This window comes from Oreochromis niloticus, linkage group LG7 (assembly GCF_001858045.2).
Source record: "Oreochromis niloticus isolate F11D_XX linkage group LG7, O_niloticus_UMD_NMBU, whole genome shotgun sequence".
NCBI lineage: Eukaryota > Metazoa > Chordata > Actinopteri > Cichliformes > Cichlidae > Oreochromis > Oreochromis niloticus.
In genome coordinates, this window is record NC_031972.2 from 34,488,954 (window position 1) to 34,503,019 (window position 14,066).

At 42.1% G+C, this 14,066-nt stretch overlaps 1 protein-coding gene across 1 annotated transcript in view; it reads right to left on the bottom strand.

Annotated features, from left to right (window-relative positions):
• The window catches only part of LOC102080920 (uncharacterized), a 31,787-nt gene extending 20,443 nt beyond the window's left edge, over window positions 1-11,344 (bottom strand). The window contains exons 1-12 of the mRNA XM_019361349.2: window positions 10,723-11,344; window positions 9,319-9,464; window positions 9,077-9,227; window positions 8,725-8,988; window positions 8,499-8,625; window positions 7,521-7,657; window positions 7,297-7,442; window positions 7,045-7,207; window positions 6,896-6,957; window positions 5,406-5,628; window positions 4,813-4,992; window positions 4,631-4,732 (exon numbers count right to left, since the gene is read on the bottom strand). Of these exons, the coding sequence (XP_019216894.1) occupies window positions 4,631-4,732; window positions 4,813-4,992; window positions 5,406-5,628; window positions 6,896-6,957; window positions 7,045-7,207; window positions 7,297-7,442; window positions 7,521-7,657; window positions 8,499-8,625; window positions 8,725-8,988; window positions 9,077-9,227; window positions 9,319-9,464; window positions 10,723-10,831 (1,810 nt within the window). The 5' untranslated portion in view covers window positions 10,832-11,344. The remainder of the gene's footprint in view (window positions 1-4,630; window positions 4,733-4,812; window positions 4,993-5,405; window positions 5,629-6,895; window positions 6,958-7,044; window positions 7,208-7,296; window positions 7,443-7,520; window positions 7,658-8,498; window positions 8,626-8,724; window positions 8,989-9,076; window positions 9,228-9,318; window positions 9,465-10,722) is intronic.
• Between the last annotated feature and the right edge of the window lie 2,722 nt (window positions 11,345-14,066).

Consider the following 14,066-nt stretch of genomic DNA (forward strand, 5'->3'; position numbering starts at 1 on the left):
CAGCGCAGTACCTTTAATATCTGTGGTATAGTCTAATCTCTGTAATAAAATTTTGTGGTCAGTGGCATAAATGGTGTACTGAGGTCTAGTGGAATAGAGATTAATCCATTCTCTGGTCATTTGAAACCATCATTAGTGCTGTACTGGAATGAATTTTGAGTCCTGGCTGAAACTCTTCAAATAAACTATTCCTCTGCAAATGATCAGTTACCTGTTTTACAACTAACGTTTCAAGAATTTTTGAAATGGAAGAAAGGTTGAATATTGGCCTAAAACTAACAATGATTGCTTGGTTAAGTGATGGGTTTGGAACTAGTGGTTTAATTATCACCACCTAGTAAGCATGTGGTGTCACGGGTAGGGAGAGGACTCAGGCGCAGACTGGAATTCAAAGTTCAATACGAAAGTTTATTTACACAACATCAAGTGCACGATATATACATGTGGGGGAAGGGGGGTCCAGGGGTGATTTGGGAAAGGAAAGGTCCTCTCACACACTTGCATTTCACCACATGAATCCACACACCAACATGCTCGTAATCCAAAGCAGGAAAGTGGGCAGCAGGTCCGGGGAGACCATTCACAAAGAAAGAGAAATCTCAAAAGGCAAACTCACTCAAGAAATATCACGAAAGCTAGAAACTAACACTAACGTGTCTCAAGCAATCATCCAGCGATGACTGGCCTTAAATAGCCATGGAGTAATCAGCTGAGCAATTAGAGCCAGGTCCATGGGCCAAAGGCAGGAGCTCCGCCCAGGCAGAGTGACAAGGGGGAGAGAAAACAACCATAACAAATGTAGCCTCGCGGGACCGGCCGGGCAGACACAGGGACCATGACATGTTGTACATCGCCCAATAAGTGGCTGTACTGTTTCTCTCCAAATGAACAGACTTTGAAGGTAACCAGACACAATCAAGGCATTAAAAAAACACACTTCTTGTTTGAAGCTTCTTGTTTTATTGGTTTACAGCATTGATTCAAAGGTGATTTCTTGGTTCTTACAGACAGAGATCAACAGCAAAGACCTCTCAGTAGCTGCATGAAATATTCACATTTTTTAATAAGGTAGGACACACATAATCAATCGGTCGGTACTGAAGTCCTCTCTTCATTGTTCATTATTTATTTGCTTCAATATGATGAGTTGAGTTTCCGTGGTGATGGCACAGAGATTCAGACACATCATTAAAGTAAAAATGCAAACAGCTGTAACTTGGAAAGACTTTGCAGTCAGGTTTGCGGAGATTCAACACAGAAAAATAATTCAAGCTTTAGAGGGGCTTCTCTCAAATGTCTCACTCAGTGGAATGTCTAGATAAATTTAAAGAAATTTTTAGAATTTCTTAGAGATCGGTTTGAAATGCTCTGGGAACCTCTAGGAAAAACTATGTATTCACTGACAAAGGTTACTAAAGGTCACAAACCTAAATCAATTGCAGGTTTTTGCAGTCTCTCATAATTTGCATGGAAGATGCTGAGCTGTCTGCAAACACTCACCATTTACTCTCTGAGTAAGTGCAACAGAAACAGAAAATGTTCCCTTATAAAGTAAAATGTTAAATGTGATGATCCCATTAGTAAGACAAAACCTTTATTTAGAAGGTGAAGAATCTCCATTTCCAGTTTGCGGCACACTTTTCATGGTTTCATTACACTCCAGAGAGCAAGATAATGAGTTATTTCTAGACAAGTTCCATGCAAACTTCTGGCAACCTGCTAGTAACCAAAGCAGTTATCAGTGCAGCACTGTATAACCCTTTGTGACCAATTTCTTGTCAGCTGACAGTCAGGGAGCATAGCGACCAGTGGTTGCCAGGTACTCTCCGATGTGTCCCTAGTATTGTGGGACAGAGCCCTTAAAAATTAAGTACCTTGAGGGATACAGTGTCCCATCATGAGAGCAGCGTTTCCAGCTCAGTGATAAAGTGAATTCAAGTAATGCCCATATGGTGCCACTTGGACACCAACAAGAGAAACCTGTCCTTTTCATGTCTTAAAGAGAGCTTGATGTGAACCAGCCACAGCAATGACTGTACAGTAGTCTCCGAAAAGAACAGACCATAAGGGTTCAACAGCAGCATCTTAGAGCAGTGGTTTTCAAACTCACCATTCATACTGTATGTGCCACTGATGTGGTGACAAACAAAATAAATTTGCAGGGCACAAAATCTTTGAAAACCACTAATGCTCTGGTCCACTAACAGAATTGGCTAACAACAAACAACTAAGATTATAATTCAGGTGTGAGTGTATGAGCATCTAAACAGAAAAGCTTTAATGCCAAAATGTACTCCTAGGATCTCATTTGAAAGGAAACATCTTCTCTTTTCTGAAAATGTGCCTGTTTAATGTGTGAATGAAACTAAACTCACACCTAACCTTGGCTGAGTTGCTGTTGACCTGGTGGATGAAGCTAACCAACTATGTAGTAGTTAACGATGCATAAAGTGCCTGAATTAGGCTTAAATGTGTTCACATATGCAGCAGCTAGTTGGATGTCTTCTGTGGTAGCAAAATATACGTGGACACACAGGAAATGGGACTTTCTGGGTTCTCCTCCAACTCAGCTGTGGTAAAGGTCTTGTCAGGACTCTGAGGCTGGTATCCACTAAAGCTTCTGATGAAAGGTATTCTCTCATGGACCTCAGGCCCTGATTTGAATTCCCGGTCCTCACCATGCATTACCAGGCTGTATGATGGGTTGTACGATGGATTAGGAAATACGCCATTGATTGGAGAAGTTGGCAAGCCTGGCTGAGATGTGAGGCCTGTAGTGGGCAAAGTGAGACATGGCTGGAGTTTCTTCAGAGGCTTATTGTAGTAACCTTTTCGAGTCTGAGAGAAGGTAAAAGTCTTGTAGTCCTGGCTAACAACAGGCTGTGGTGGTCTGAATTTATCATACAGCTTAGGAACATCCAAGACCTCACTGTAGTGACTCTGATCAAAGTGAAGACGATGACTTGTATGTTCATCCTGAAAAACAGAGAAAATGACCTCACATTCACAGGAAAGATATCTTGGCGCTTAGAGATTAGGATAATGCACTATACAAGGAAAACAATAAATAACTGAATAGTAGAATATCCTGATGTATAGATGGATCATTAGCTGGCCAATGCTACATGATATACTACTGGCCATCTCAACTTACTGGTGATGTCAGCCACTGGTCAGTCAGCACTGGCTTTGGGATTGGAGGATAGACTTTGTGCTTGATGCTGTTGGGTCAAAGAATGCATCAAAATATAAACAAAAACAATGATTGGAAGCAAAAGTGGCAAATTTCACAGAAAATAAATGTGCATTGCTTACCATGCCCAGTGTCTGTAGCAGATGATTATGCTGACAGACAGAATAAGAAAAACTGCTCCCAGGGATATCAAGGTCAGCATTATCAGTTGATCAGCTGGTGAAAACAATGAACCGCATTGAGTAAATCAAAGAAAATGACAAATGTTTACAGTCTTACTAAAAAAAATAGTCCATATGGGGTAATAATTAACCTACCCAGGGGATTCAAGGTGACATTGATGGATGTATTACCACAAAGTCCAAATGCTGTTGATGCTGTCACCGTGAAGGTGTATGTACTGATGTTCAGGTTCTTTGCAGTGAGGCTGGTGGCTTCAGGATCATCTAAATCAACACAGAGTGACCGCCATTATTACAACATAAATACATGTTTGCGATCATCGGGCAACGCTGGACACTAACTTTATTTATCTCAGTCACAAGCTAATCTTTATGTGTGAAGAAACAAAACCAGGACTTTGTTATCAGTAGAGAAAATTAATAGTGTGATTAAGTGTGTCCTTGTCCGAGTGCCAATCAATTTGTAAACGACATGTCAGCAACATGTTTCAGTTAACACCTCAATACTATAAAAGAAAAAAAAATTGATGTCAACGAAATCAGTTGAAGACATAATTTTTGAATTTTTTTTAGTATTAAAGACTTTCCCACGAATCTGATATTTTCTACCACCAATTTGAAGAGTTATACCTATATATATTTCATCAAATTACAACCATAAAACAGGCATGGTTTCTTTTACATTTGTGCCACAATGGGTCATTATTTCCATTTGTTAAATCTGGCATTATTATCAGTTTCTAAGTTTCTAAGATAATGGAAAAGTGTGGGATCATGGTCAAATTAACCCAATAAAACTTCAAGTTGAGGATCCTCAATGGACAGAGAGGAAGAAGGAATAAGATACTAAAAGTGTCAGCTAACAGGGAAGAGGAAGCTCATCATATGCCAGGAGGTAAACACTAACAATGGATTATAATCAGCTAACAGAACACCTATTAAAAATGTGCTGATCCTATGCTTAATGTCCACACTGAAATCTTAGCCGGCCTGAGTGAGTATGCCTTCATACTGTACCTGTGCTCACGTTAAAAACATCCCCGCTCTTGTCCTGGTAGTAGAGAATATATCCATGGATGGAAGCTGTCTGCTTTTCCAGAGGTATGGGCTCCCAGGATACCTCAACAGCCGAGTCTTCCTGTTTGTTTTTCAGTTTAAACAGCTCGCCTTCTATTTCTGGAAAGATGTGACATGCATAAAATACACTGCTGATTGAACCATCACATTTTGCGAGAAATCACTGAATCAGTCTTACTGGTCTCTCTGACGTAGCCCTCTCTTCTCTGTAGTAGCACCGGAGCGCTCTCTGTGCAGGCGTATATGGACAGCAGGTATCTCCGACCATCCTCAAAGTTCTCTGGAATAACAAAAGGAGCTGTGCTGAAACAGATGCAAATATGATCTGCAACAGTTTTGTAGGCAAAGATGAGGACGTACTTGAAAAAATTGTGGTAAGAGTTCTGTTGGGAGGCACTTTCATCCACTCGAAGATGCAATTACCGAAGACTGGACACCAGTCCACTATGTAGCCACAGCTGGCGTTAGGACTAACAGGCCAGGACAGGAAGAAGCTACCATTGCTGCCACTGATCCAGGAGGTCTTCACCTCAGATTTATCTGAAAAATACTCTTTAAAATTAGATTTTACAACATACTCCATGTAAAAAAGGAAGGGGTTAAATCAGTAGATATAGTTAAACCTTGAGAATTTTTCATGGGTTTTGAAAGCAGTTTAATGCACTTTTAAGGCATTTGGCTTCCCTTTGCAGACCAATAAAATGTGCAAAAATGTATATACTCATCATGACTTGGATATATAGAGTATAAACACAACAATTACAAATTTGTATACTTATAATAGCTATAATCTCAATCATGTGATCATGAAAACTGCTATTCCATTTCTGTATTTGTTTGGAAAACCCTTTGCTTACAGGCATCTGCACAGATTAGATAAAATCAAACCTCTTCCCCAAATGGAAATCAAAGTGAGCTTATCTGTAATGTGTGGTGCTCTGTTAGCTTCATACCTAGATTGAGGCGGGGGATGATGATGGTTGATGGGGATGAGCTGCCGTTTATGTTTCTAGCCGTGACGGTGACCATGTACTCCTCACTGGGGTCCAGCGTGAGTGTAAGACTGTGATTGCTTCTGGACACGTTGGTTTGGTTTGACTGATTTTTCTCTTTGGTCTTTGCCCAGGACACTTTGTAGTCAAAGATTTCTCCATGGCTCTGATTGGCCAGTGGCACCTGTGGAAAAGTAACATCAAGACTTTAAGTTTACCTGAAATGGTAACAGTGTCATCTGAAACATCATTATCTAACTGTATAAGATGTTGCACTGATATTTTCTCAAATACGTTTATTAAAGATATGTTTTTGTTAGTGCTGTCAAAATTAACGTGTTAATGCAGATTAAGCCGTCATCACAATTAACGCGATACAAAAAATTTAACGCTACTAACGCATTTGGAGTGCAGAATGACTCAAAATCCCAAAATCCTTGTTTCTGTCAACGCATTTCGGGCAGTTTGTCCAAGTAGAGTTACCTTCACACATGCGCAAATGGGCAGTTGATCTGGTAGTGACGGGTAGCTGAACCAATCAACTCAATTTGGAAGACGATAAACGCACATTGGCCCTCTCGATGGGAAATTTGAGTATTTAAAAAATAATAAGACGGAACAGTCGACCGACATAAAGTATTATGCACATTGTGGAAGAAGGAATTTTATTTTCACCGAAGCAGTTAAAATATCACGCGAAGCATACGTTAGTCGTGGATGCTGCTAGCACTTTGGCTAACGCGTCACCCAGCTTGCGACAAACCACTCACGGAGGATCGGGGACCCATTAAGTCTACCTCGGACATATTGACTGACACAATTGCCAAGTGGATTGCAACAAACTGCAGACCTATTAATATCGTTGAAAACACGTGCTTTACATAGCTTTGGTTCCTCGTCTCAAGGACTTGAAGTGCCTCCCCAAGAGTGACAGAGAGAGAGTGGATAAATATTTACAGAGTTTTTTGTTAACATAATGTTCAAAATGTTCAATAAACATGGTAAGTGTGTATATTTTCCCTTTGTTTCAGAATCTGTTTGTTCATGCAAAATGAAATGCGACTAATATAGATTAAAAAAGAATGATGTTTGCTGCATGCTGAATGTATGCTTAAATTCTCTTTGAATTTAAGCATGCATTCTTTGTTTAGTCTCCATTTATTTCATTATATTGCAGAAATGTTTGTTACAAGCTTAAATATGAAGTTGCAAAAAGTGTCATTGCAGCCAGGCTATTGATCAAGTAATCGCGATTAATTACAGAAAATTCTGAGATTAATTAGTTAATTTTTTTTAATCTATTGACAGCACTAGAAGTTGTGAGGCAAGTACCAAAACCTCTAAATTTTCTAATGACCACTTGAGGCTGACTCCAAAAGTAAGTCAGTTTCCAGATTTAGACCTTACCAAGAGGCCTCATAAAAGCCTTGTAAAAGGCAACTTGGACTCACCTTCCAGGAGATTACAGTCTGGTCTTCCTTCACCTTCATCCACACGTCAAGAGCATCTGGAACTGTGGTGCAACCAGACAAACAACATCTGTTATATTCTCGAATTTTTTAAGTCTTTTCTCCTAAAAAAAAAAAACCCAAATACTTACCATCACCCTTTGTGCGGATTTTGACACTTTTGCTCCAGTCACCCCATTTCCAGAAATGCTGTGCTGTTCCACATCGAACCCTCACGTCATAGTCCCAGTGTGGTATCAGGTCCTTGATAACTGCAGCTGTGAGGCCAACTCCAAAGTTTTCAGTCTGGAAAACCTGCAAGGACAAGAATTATGTTAGCTGACTTCAGTGAAAACTTTTACTTTGAAAAGCCAATACTTTAGTTTTCCTTTCAATCTACTCACTTTGGTATTAGAGTCTCCATCGCTGACATCTACTTGGCATGTGAGGTTGAAATTACTGTACTTCTGCACAGTCCAGCTCCATTTCAGACTGATGTTTCTAGGGTTCACAGTTGAAGCTGCCACTTTTTCTGGCGCGACCATGTGCACTAAAACAAAAGATCACAACAATCAGCTGATCTCTGATTAAAAATAATCATTTTAACCTCTTTTTTTTAAAGCTTTACCTCTTTTAGTCAGGTTTGCCCTGTCACAGAGCTCGAGCTTTCCCAGCCGATTAGTTGCTGTTAAGGTCCAGTTCCTCTCAACTGTATCCACCTCTACTTTTTGTGAGCATTTTCCCGAATGTCCATTGATGCATGGGCTAAAATGTAAAAAATATAAACTGCTTAAATATTTACAAGTAAATAAATACAGAGACTAGCAGGACTACAAATTCACTAGGAAGCAAAGTAAGAGTACATTTTAAATTTGTCAATGACTGAACTCCGTATTGCTTAATCAATACTGTTGGTGCTTTAAAGTTTAGTTTATAAATCCCAAAATGTTTTCGTTTTGATGGTCTTTTTACAGCGGAGCCTTTCTCTGAAGTGCTTGAAACTACTTTAAAAAATATACTGGGTTTTTTTTTGTTTGTTTGTTTTTTGTTTTTTTTAAGGACTCTGGTGACGAGGTGTACCATGCACAGTTTTCACTGATAATAATATAAAGTGAAATTAAAGAAGAATATCCCTGAAAAACCCCACTGTGATTTCATCAAGTACGTTTTCTTTGTAAACTCACTTTGACTTTTGACCTACATGGCATTACATACTGTGAGAAGCTTAACTACTGTTTATTCCATAATTAATCAATTTGTTTATTGGATCATATTCATGCTGGGCACTTTATTTTAGTTTTCAAATAATGTGTTAATCATCTCTGCATGTGTGTGTGTGGCTTATGCTTGGACATGCATGGATTTTACAGAGGGGAGTGGGGCACTTTAAAGGGGAATGTTTTGACAAGGTGTGATATGTGGTAGATTTTCAGGTCAGAGTAAGCTAACGCTAACTAAAAGTAGTAAACAGGGCAGCCTGTCTGTCTGTGATTGCATTGGAGTCTGCATGCTCTCGCAGCAGAGCACTTTACTTCCTGACTATTATTTTTTGAGCTTGTTTTTTCTCCATAAACCATCCTGCAATTGAAGTTGGGTCTTATTATACCTTCCTTGGAGCTGATATATTCTTTCCATTGCAGGATGTTCATTTGCTGCCCTTCCTACATTCCAAAAACAATCGATTGATTCCAGATCCCGGGTTTCACACTGAAGATCACTGTCATCAGGAGGGTCTAAGTGTGTGGCAAATACCAGGAAAAACAGAAAAACCAGCATTTATTTACAAGATCAATTTGAGAAAACCACAATCTCAAATGCTACATCATACTTACAGCTGGCATGAAAAATGGCTCCACTGATGTTTCCTTTGGTTGTTTCACATATTACATCACTCCAGTTTTCTGATTCTTGGTCCAGGTGAACAGTCAGGGAATGCACATGTTCACTGATCTTTGTAGTCGTTACATTAGTGCCTTTGTAGTCATGTAGAAACATTGTTTTAATACTTTCCCCATCTGGCACCGTGCAGCAGAATGTGGCTGTGCTGCCCACCTTTAATATTTGTTTTCTTGGGAGAACCAGTATTTTACCCTGGTCTGAAGAAGCACAGTGACAAGAAATAAACAAGACTGTGAAATGTTTAAGAACGATAAAAACATCAAATGATTTGAACTTAATATTAACCAGGTAGCATCTTCTGCATCCATGGGCTTGATTGGTTGTTGTATTGGGACCTGAGCCGGACTGAATGGCGAGCACACTGCGATGGTAAATGGGAAGTCCATTTCCAGGAATGAGTAGATCCTATCTGTGCAGGTGTCACAACAACTTCACCCTACAACATTATCATAAACAAATTAGAGCAACAGCTTTTTGTTTGGAGGCTACAGAAGTGAAGATTATAGTTACCCATAATAATCTCTTACATTGTGTACAGGTTTGTCTGCAGTGAGAAGCTGCAGCTCGTACACGAGCCCATCTCGTATCACAGAGCAAGAAGGGTCATCTTCCCACTTTAACAGGAAACTGTCGTAGTCAAGAGTCACATTCTGAGGTCCACAACGCAAAACACCTAAAGGAAGTGACCACATGACATTTTATGATTCCAAGATATTTCTTTTTTTTGGCCACCATCGGTCCAGCAGTTACAAAGAAATTATTCTAAAAGCCAGAAACTACATGTTTCATTTCCTTTATGCTCCCTTCATAAATTCTTAGATCAAATAATGCAGCTTACCATATGTCTAATAATACTGTTTAATACATTCCACATACCCTTAATGTGTTTCTATTATTCTCTAATATTTTATTATAAATCTTTGTAATATTTTTTATATATATTTTCTGTTTCCTCTCTTCTGTATTGTTCTATCTACTATAATTCACCTGTAAACAACATTTACATTTCATCTGTAAAAGCCACTCTTCTGTCAGTGATCAATTTTATGTCCCATCGCTCTTTAAAAAAAAAAAATCGCAATTTTTTTGGGAACCTCAGAGGACACAAATAGTTTAAAAGCCAGTTCACTAACTGGCCACTTAAAGCTCTTCTCTATTTTTACACAATGCCTGTTGAGAAACTTGGAAGGAAGCATTTAAGAAGTTTTGCAAGAGAAGATGGGAAGTTAGAAGCTGACTGTCTGCATAAAGTATGTGGACATAAAGCAAGATAAAAAGGAAATCAGTCATGTAATATTGTAGATGCTGAAGACATACAGCTAACTATTGGGCTGCTATGATGGTTTTTCAGCCATCATAGCAGCAGAGCTTCAGGGGCAAACATCATAACCACTGTCATGATGCTGGTTTGTGAATTCTTGCTTTAAAGACAGTTCATCTAGTCATCAACCTCTTGGTTTTTCAAAGTGACCATATTTGGGCACACATCTAGAGTTTAGGTTCTGTTCAATTACACCCACAGAAAACCGTATCATTTGTCAGATATTTGCATTAAAAACAAACTGGGTCAAGAAATCCACACAAATTAGCGGCGGTAAAGCCTAACAGGTAGCTCACAGTCCTGCACCAATTTGCAAGTCAAAATAGCCATACTTCTGATAAGGCAAAGTTTAATCAAATTTAAACAGGTGGGTAGCAATTAGCAGCTAATGCTCACTGAAATCTGTAGTGTGTGGAAAGCATGACCCCCTGACACGCACTGTGTTTGTTATATGAACGGGAAAAACTGCACATAAAAATATCCTGCATGCACACCTGAGAGCATTTACTCATTGGAGCAGCTGAAACACGACATCTTCAATCAAGATTACTTTACATTCAGATAGTTTCATACCTGCAGACTATCATGGGTTAGACGATGAAATACTCACTGTTTTCTTGTCCATCTTGTGTGCTCGTTGTAGAGAGTGACAGCAGTAACAACCATGTGATCATGATAATCCTCCCGTGTTTATTTCTTTGTAGAAAAAAAAACTTCATGGATTGAGTCAAATGGTTGCCATAGCTGTGATGATAAAAATTTACAAATGGTTGAAAAGCAGATTCCTGAGGCTTCCTTTATAGAAACAAAAAACTTTCACACATAAAACACTTTTGTGAGTTTTATTTGAAAACTCTGAAGAAAAAAGTGACAGTGTCAGTGTCAGATAACTCCCTGAAGTTGCTCTCCCTTCTCATGTAAGCTTTGGAAAATCGTTTGAGTTCATGATTGTGAAATCCATGTGAGCTCCAGTACAGGAAACAGAGCAGTCGCGTTCTCGTAACTGTGACTCACAGCAGCGAGATCAGACATTCCTCACTTGCTCTAAGACTGTTTTCAAACTTGAAACTGACTTTTTAGAAAAACATTAGTCACAGAGAGAGAATCGGCCATCAGACTAAGGAAAACACTTGTTATCAGTTGTTCAGAACAAAAGGAGGGAGTTTTTTTAGGTAAACAAAAACAACACGCTCCAGATTAAATCTCTTAAACAGAGGCTTCTCAGATCTTGGCTAAGGATGAGATTTCTGTCAGTTCACCTATCAGTCAGTATGCTGCAGTTTTTCCAGTAATGAAAGGGAGGAACAGGAAGACTGGAATTCAAGGAAAATTGAAGATAAGGAAGCTCAATAAGTGCTACATTAAACAATACTTCTTATTGAGTGAGAACCTTCACAGACAAAATACTCCTTATTAAGAGGCTGTTACAAGCTGTACTCCTTTTGTCTGGCTTTCCTCCAACTCACCCCCTGACAGCAGTAAAACTGACTCCCTTCCTCAATTCTGAGTAAAATCCTTTCTGCCTCACCCTGCCCTCTGCTTCCTGGAGTGTGGACATTGGTTGAACATGTCATTTGGATCCAGTAAATATGGACAGTAAATAAAAGTGTTGTTTTGGAAGGGGTAAAGTGAAATCTATTCAATCAAAGTTAAGACTTTCAAATATATTGATTGATTGATTGATTGATTGGTAATTTATTTCAAACATGTAAACAATATACAGGTACATTTAGAAAAGAAAATAAGAGAGAGAAAAAAATACTATACAAAAAAATCAATACATTTCAATATAGCTGCCGTTCTGATTAATTTACATGTTGAAAGTGAGTGGGAAGAAGTAAACACTTATTTAATCCCACCCCTTTGCCATAAATAATCACTTAATATTTAGTTAGCTTCCTTACTGATATAATTTGTAATAAAATATAGTGAACAGATTTCTGATATACTATATACTATAATTGTCACGGTTTGCGGGTGCAAGCCGTGTGGAAGTTAAATTAGGACCGGGCAGCGGCAGCTCAAGTGCAGGTAAGAATTTATTAATAGTCAGGCAAATAAACAGAAATGGCGAGTGACAATAACAGGTAACCTAAACTGGGAAAACTAACAAAGCAAACCAGAAACGAAGATGCAGGGAGGTCCGAGGAAACACACATGGAGAGACGCAGGGACATCGAGGGGAAACAACACAGACGAACCAGCAATCACTAAGACAAAAGACACGACTAAAATACACTCAGAGAACACAGGGAGATTACACACAGGTGGGGGACACAGCTGGGAGAGATTAACATGACGAGACAAGGGAGGCAAACTAAAAACCACTCACATCAGACGCAGACCTTCACAATAAAACAGGAAACACATACACACAAAGACACAGACTAGGAAACGCAGACTTAACACAGGAGTAGACGGCAGAACGGAATAACACTAAACAGGAGGAAGAACAGAACCAAAATGACACTAATAGAAAACACAAAACGCTGGGTCAAAAGGACCCAGGATCATGACAGTACCCCCCCCTCAAAGGCTGGCCCCAGACAGCCCAAAACAAGAAAACCAAGAAACGCCCAAAACAGAAAACAACCCGACCAGGGCGGGCGGTGGGGGTCCAGGAAGGAGGGCTCGAAGCCAAAACAAAACAGGAGCACCAGAAAACACAACACGAGTCCAAAACCAAAAGACAACAACAAAAGGAGCCCCAAAAAACAGAGTCCAAAACAGAAGAGTTCAGGGGGCCGGCCAGGGGCCGACCGCACAGGAGTCCAAACAGTTCCGGGGGCCGACCGTGCGGAAGGCCACGGTGGCGATGTGGACCCAGGTCAGGGGCCGGCCCGGGGGCCGACAACCCAGGAGCCCGGACAGTTCAGGGGGCCGGCCGTGAGGACGGCAGCGGCGCCGACGTGGGCACAGTTCAGGGGGTCGGCCGTGAGGACGGCAGCGGCGGCGACCCAGGCGGAGGCGGTCCGGGGGCCGCCCCCGACGGCGATGTCGCCTGGCCAGTGGCCTGGAAGGTGGCCAGTCAGCTGCGGACCCCGACGGGGTAGGACCAGGCGACGCTGCAGACCCCGACGGGGTAGGACCAGGCGAGGCTGAAGACTCGGAGGCTGGACCAGGCGAGGCTGAAGACTCGGAGGCTGGACCAGGCGAGGCTGAAGACTCGGAGGCTGGACCAGGCGAGGCTGAAGACTCGGAGGCTGGACCAGGCGAGGCTGAAGACTCGGAGGCTGGACCAGGCGACGCTGAAGACTCGGAGGCTGGACCAGGCGAGGCTGATGAGGCCGCAGGTGACGGCGTGGAAGCCGGAGACGAAGAGGCCGCAGGTGACGGCGTGGAAGCCGGAGACGAAGAGGCCGCAGGTGACGGCGTGGAAGCCGGAGACGAAGAGGCCGCAGGTGACGGCGTGGAAGCCGGAGACGAAGGCACTGCAGCTGGCGGCGTGGATGGTGAAGCTGCAGCTGGCGGCGGCGTGGAAGCCGGAGACGAAGAGGCCGCAGGTGACGGCGAGGAAGCCGGAGACGAAGAGGCCGCAGGTGACGGCGAGGAAGCCGGAGACGAAGAGGCCGCAGGTGACGGCGTGGAAGCCGGAGACGAAGGCACTGCAGCTGGCGGCGTAGATGGTGAGGCTGCCGCTGGCGTGGATGGTGAAGCTGCAGCTGGCGGCGGCGTGGAAGCCGGAGACGGAGGCGCTGCAGCTGGCGTGAATGAAGAGGCGGCAGCTGGCATGGAAGCCAGAGACGGAAGCGCTGCAGGCGGCGGCGGCGTGGAAGCCGGAGGCGGCGGCGCTGCAGCTGGCGGCGTAGATGGTGAGGCTGCCGCTGGCGTGGATGGTGAAGCTGCAGCTGGCGGCGGCGTGGAAGCCGGAGACGGAGGCGCTGCAGCTGGCGTGAATGAAGAGGCGGCAGCTGGTGTGGAAGCCAGAGACGGAAGCGCTGCAGGCGGCGGCGT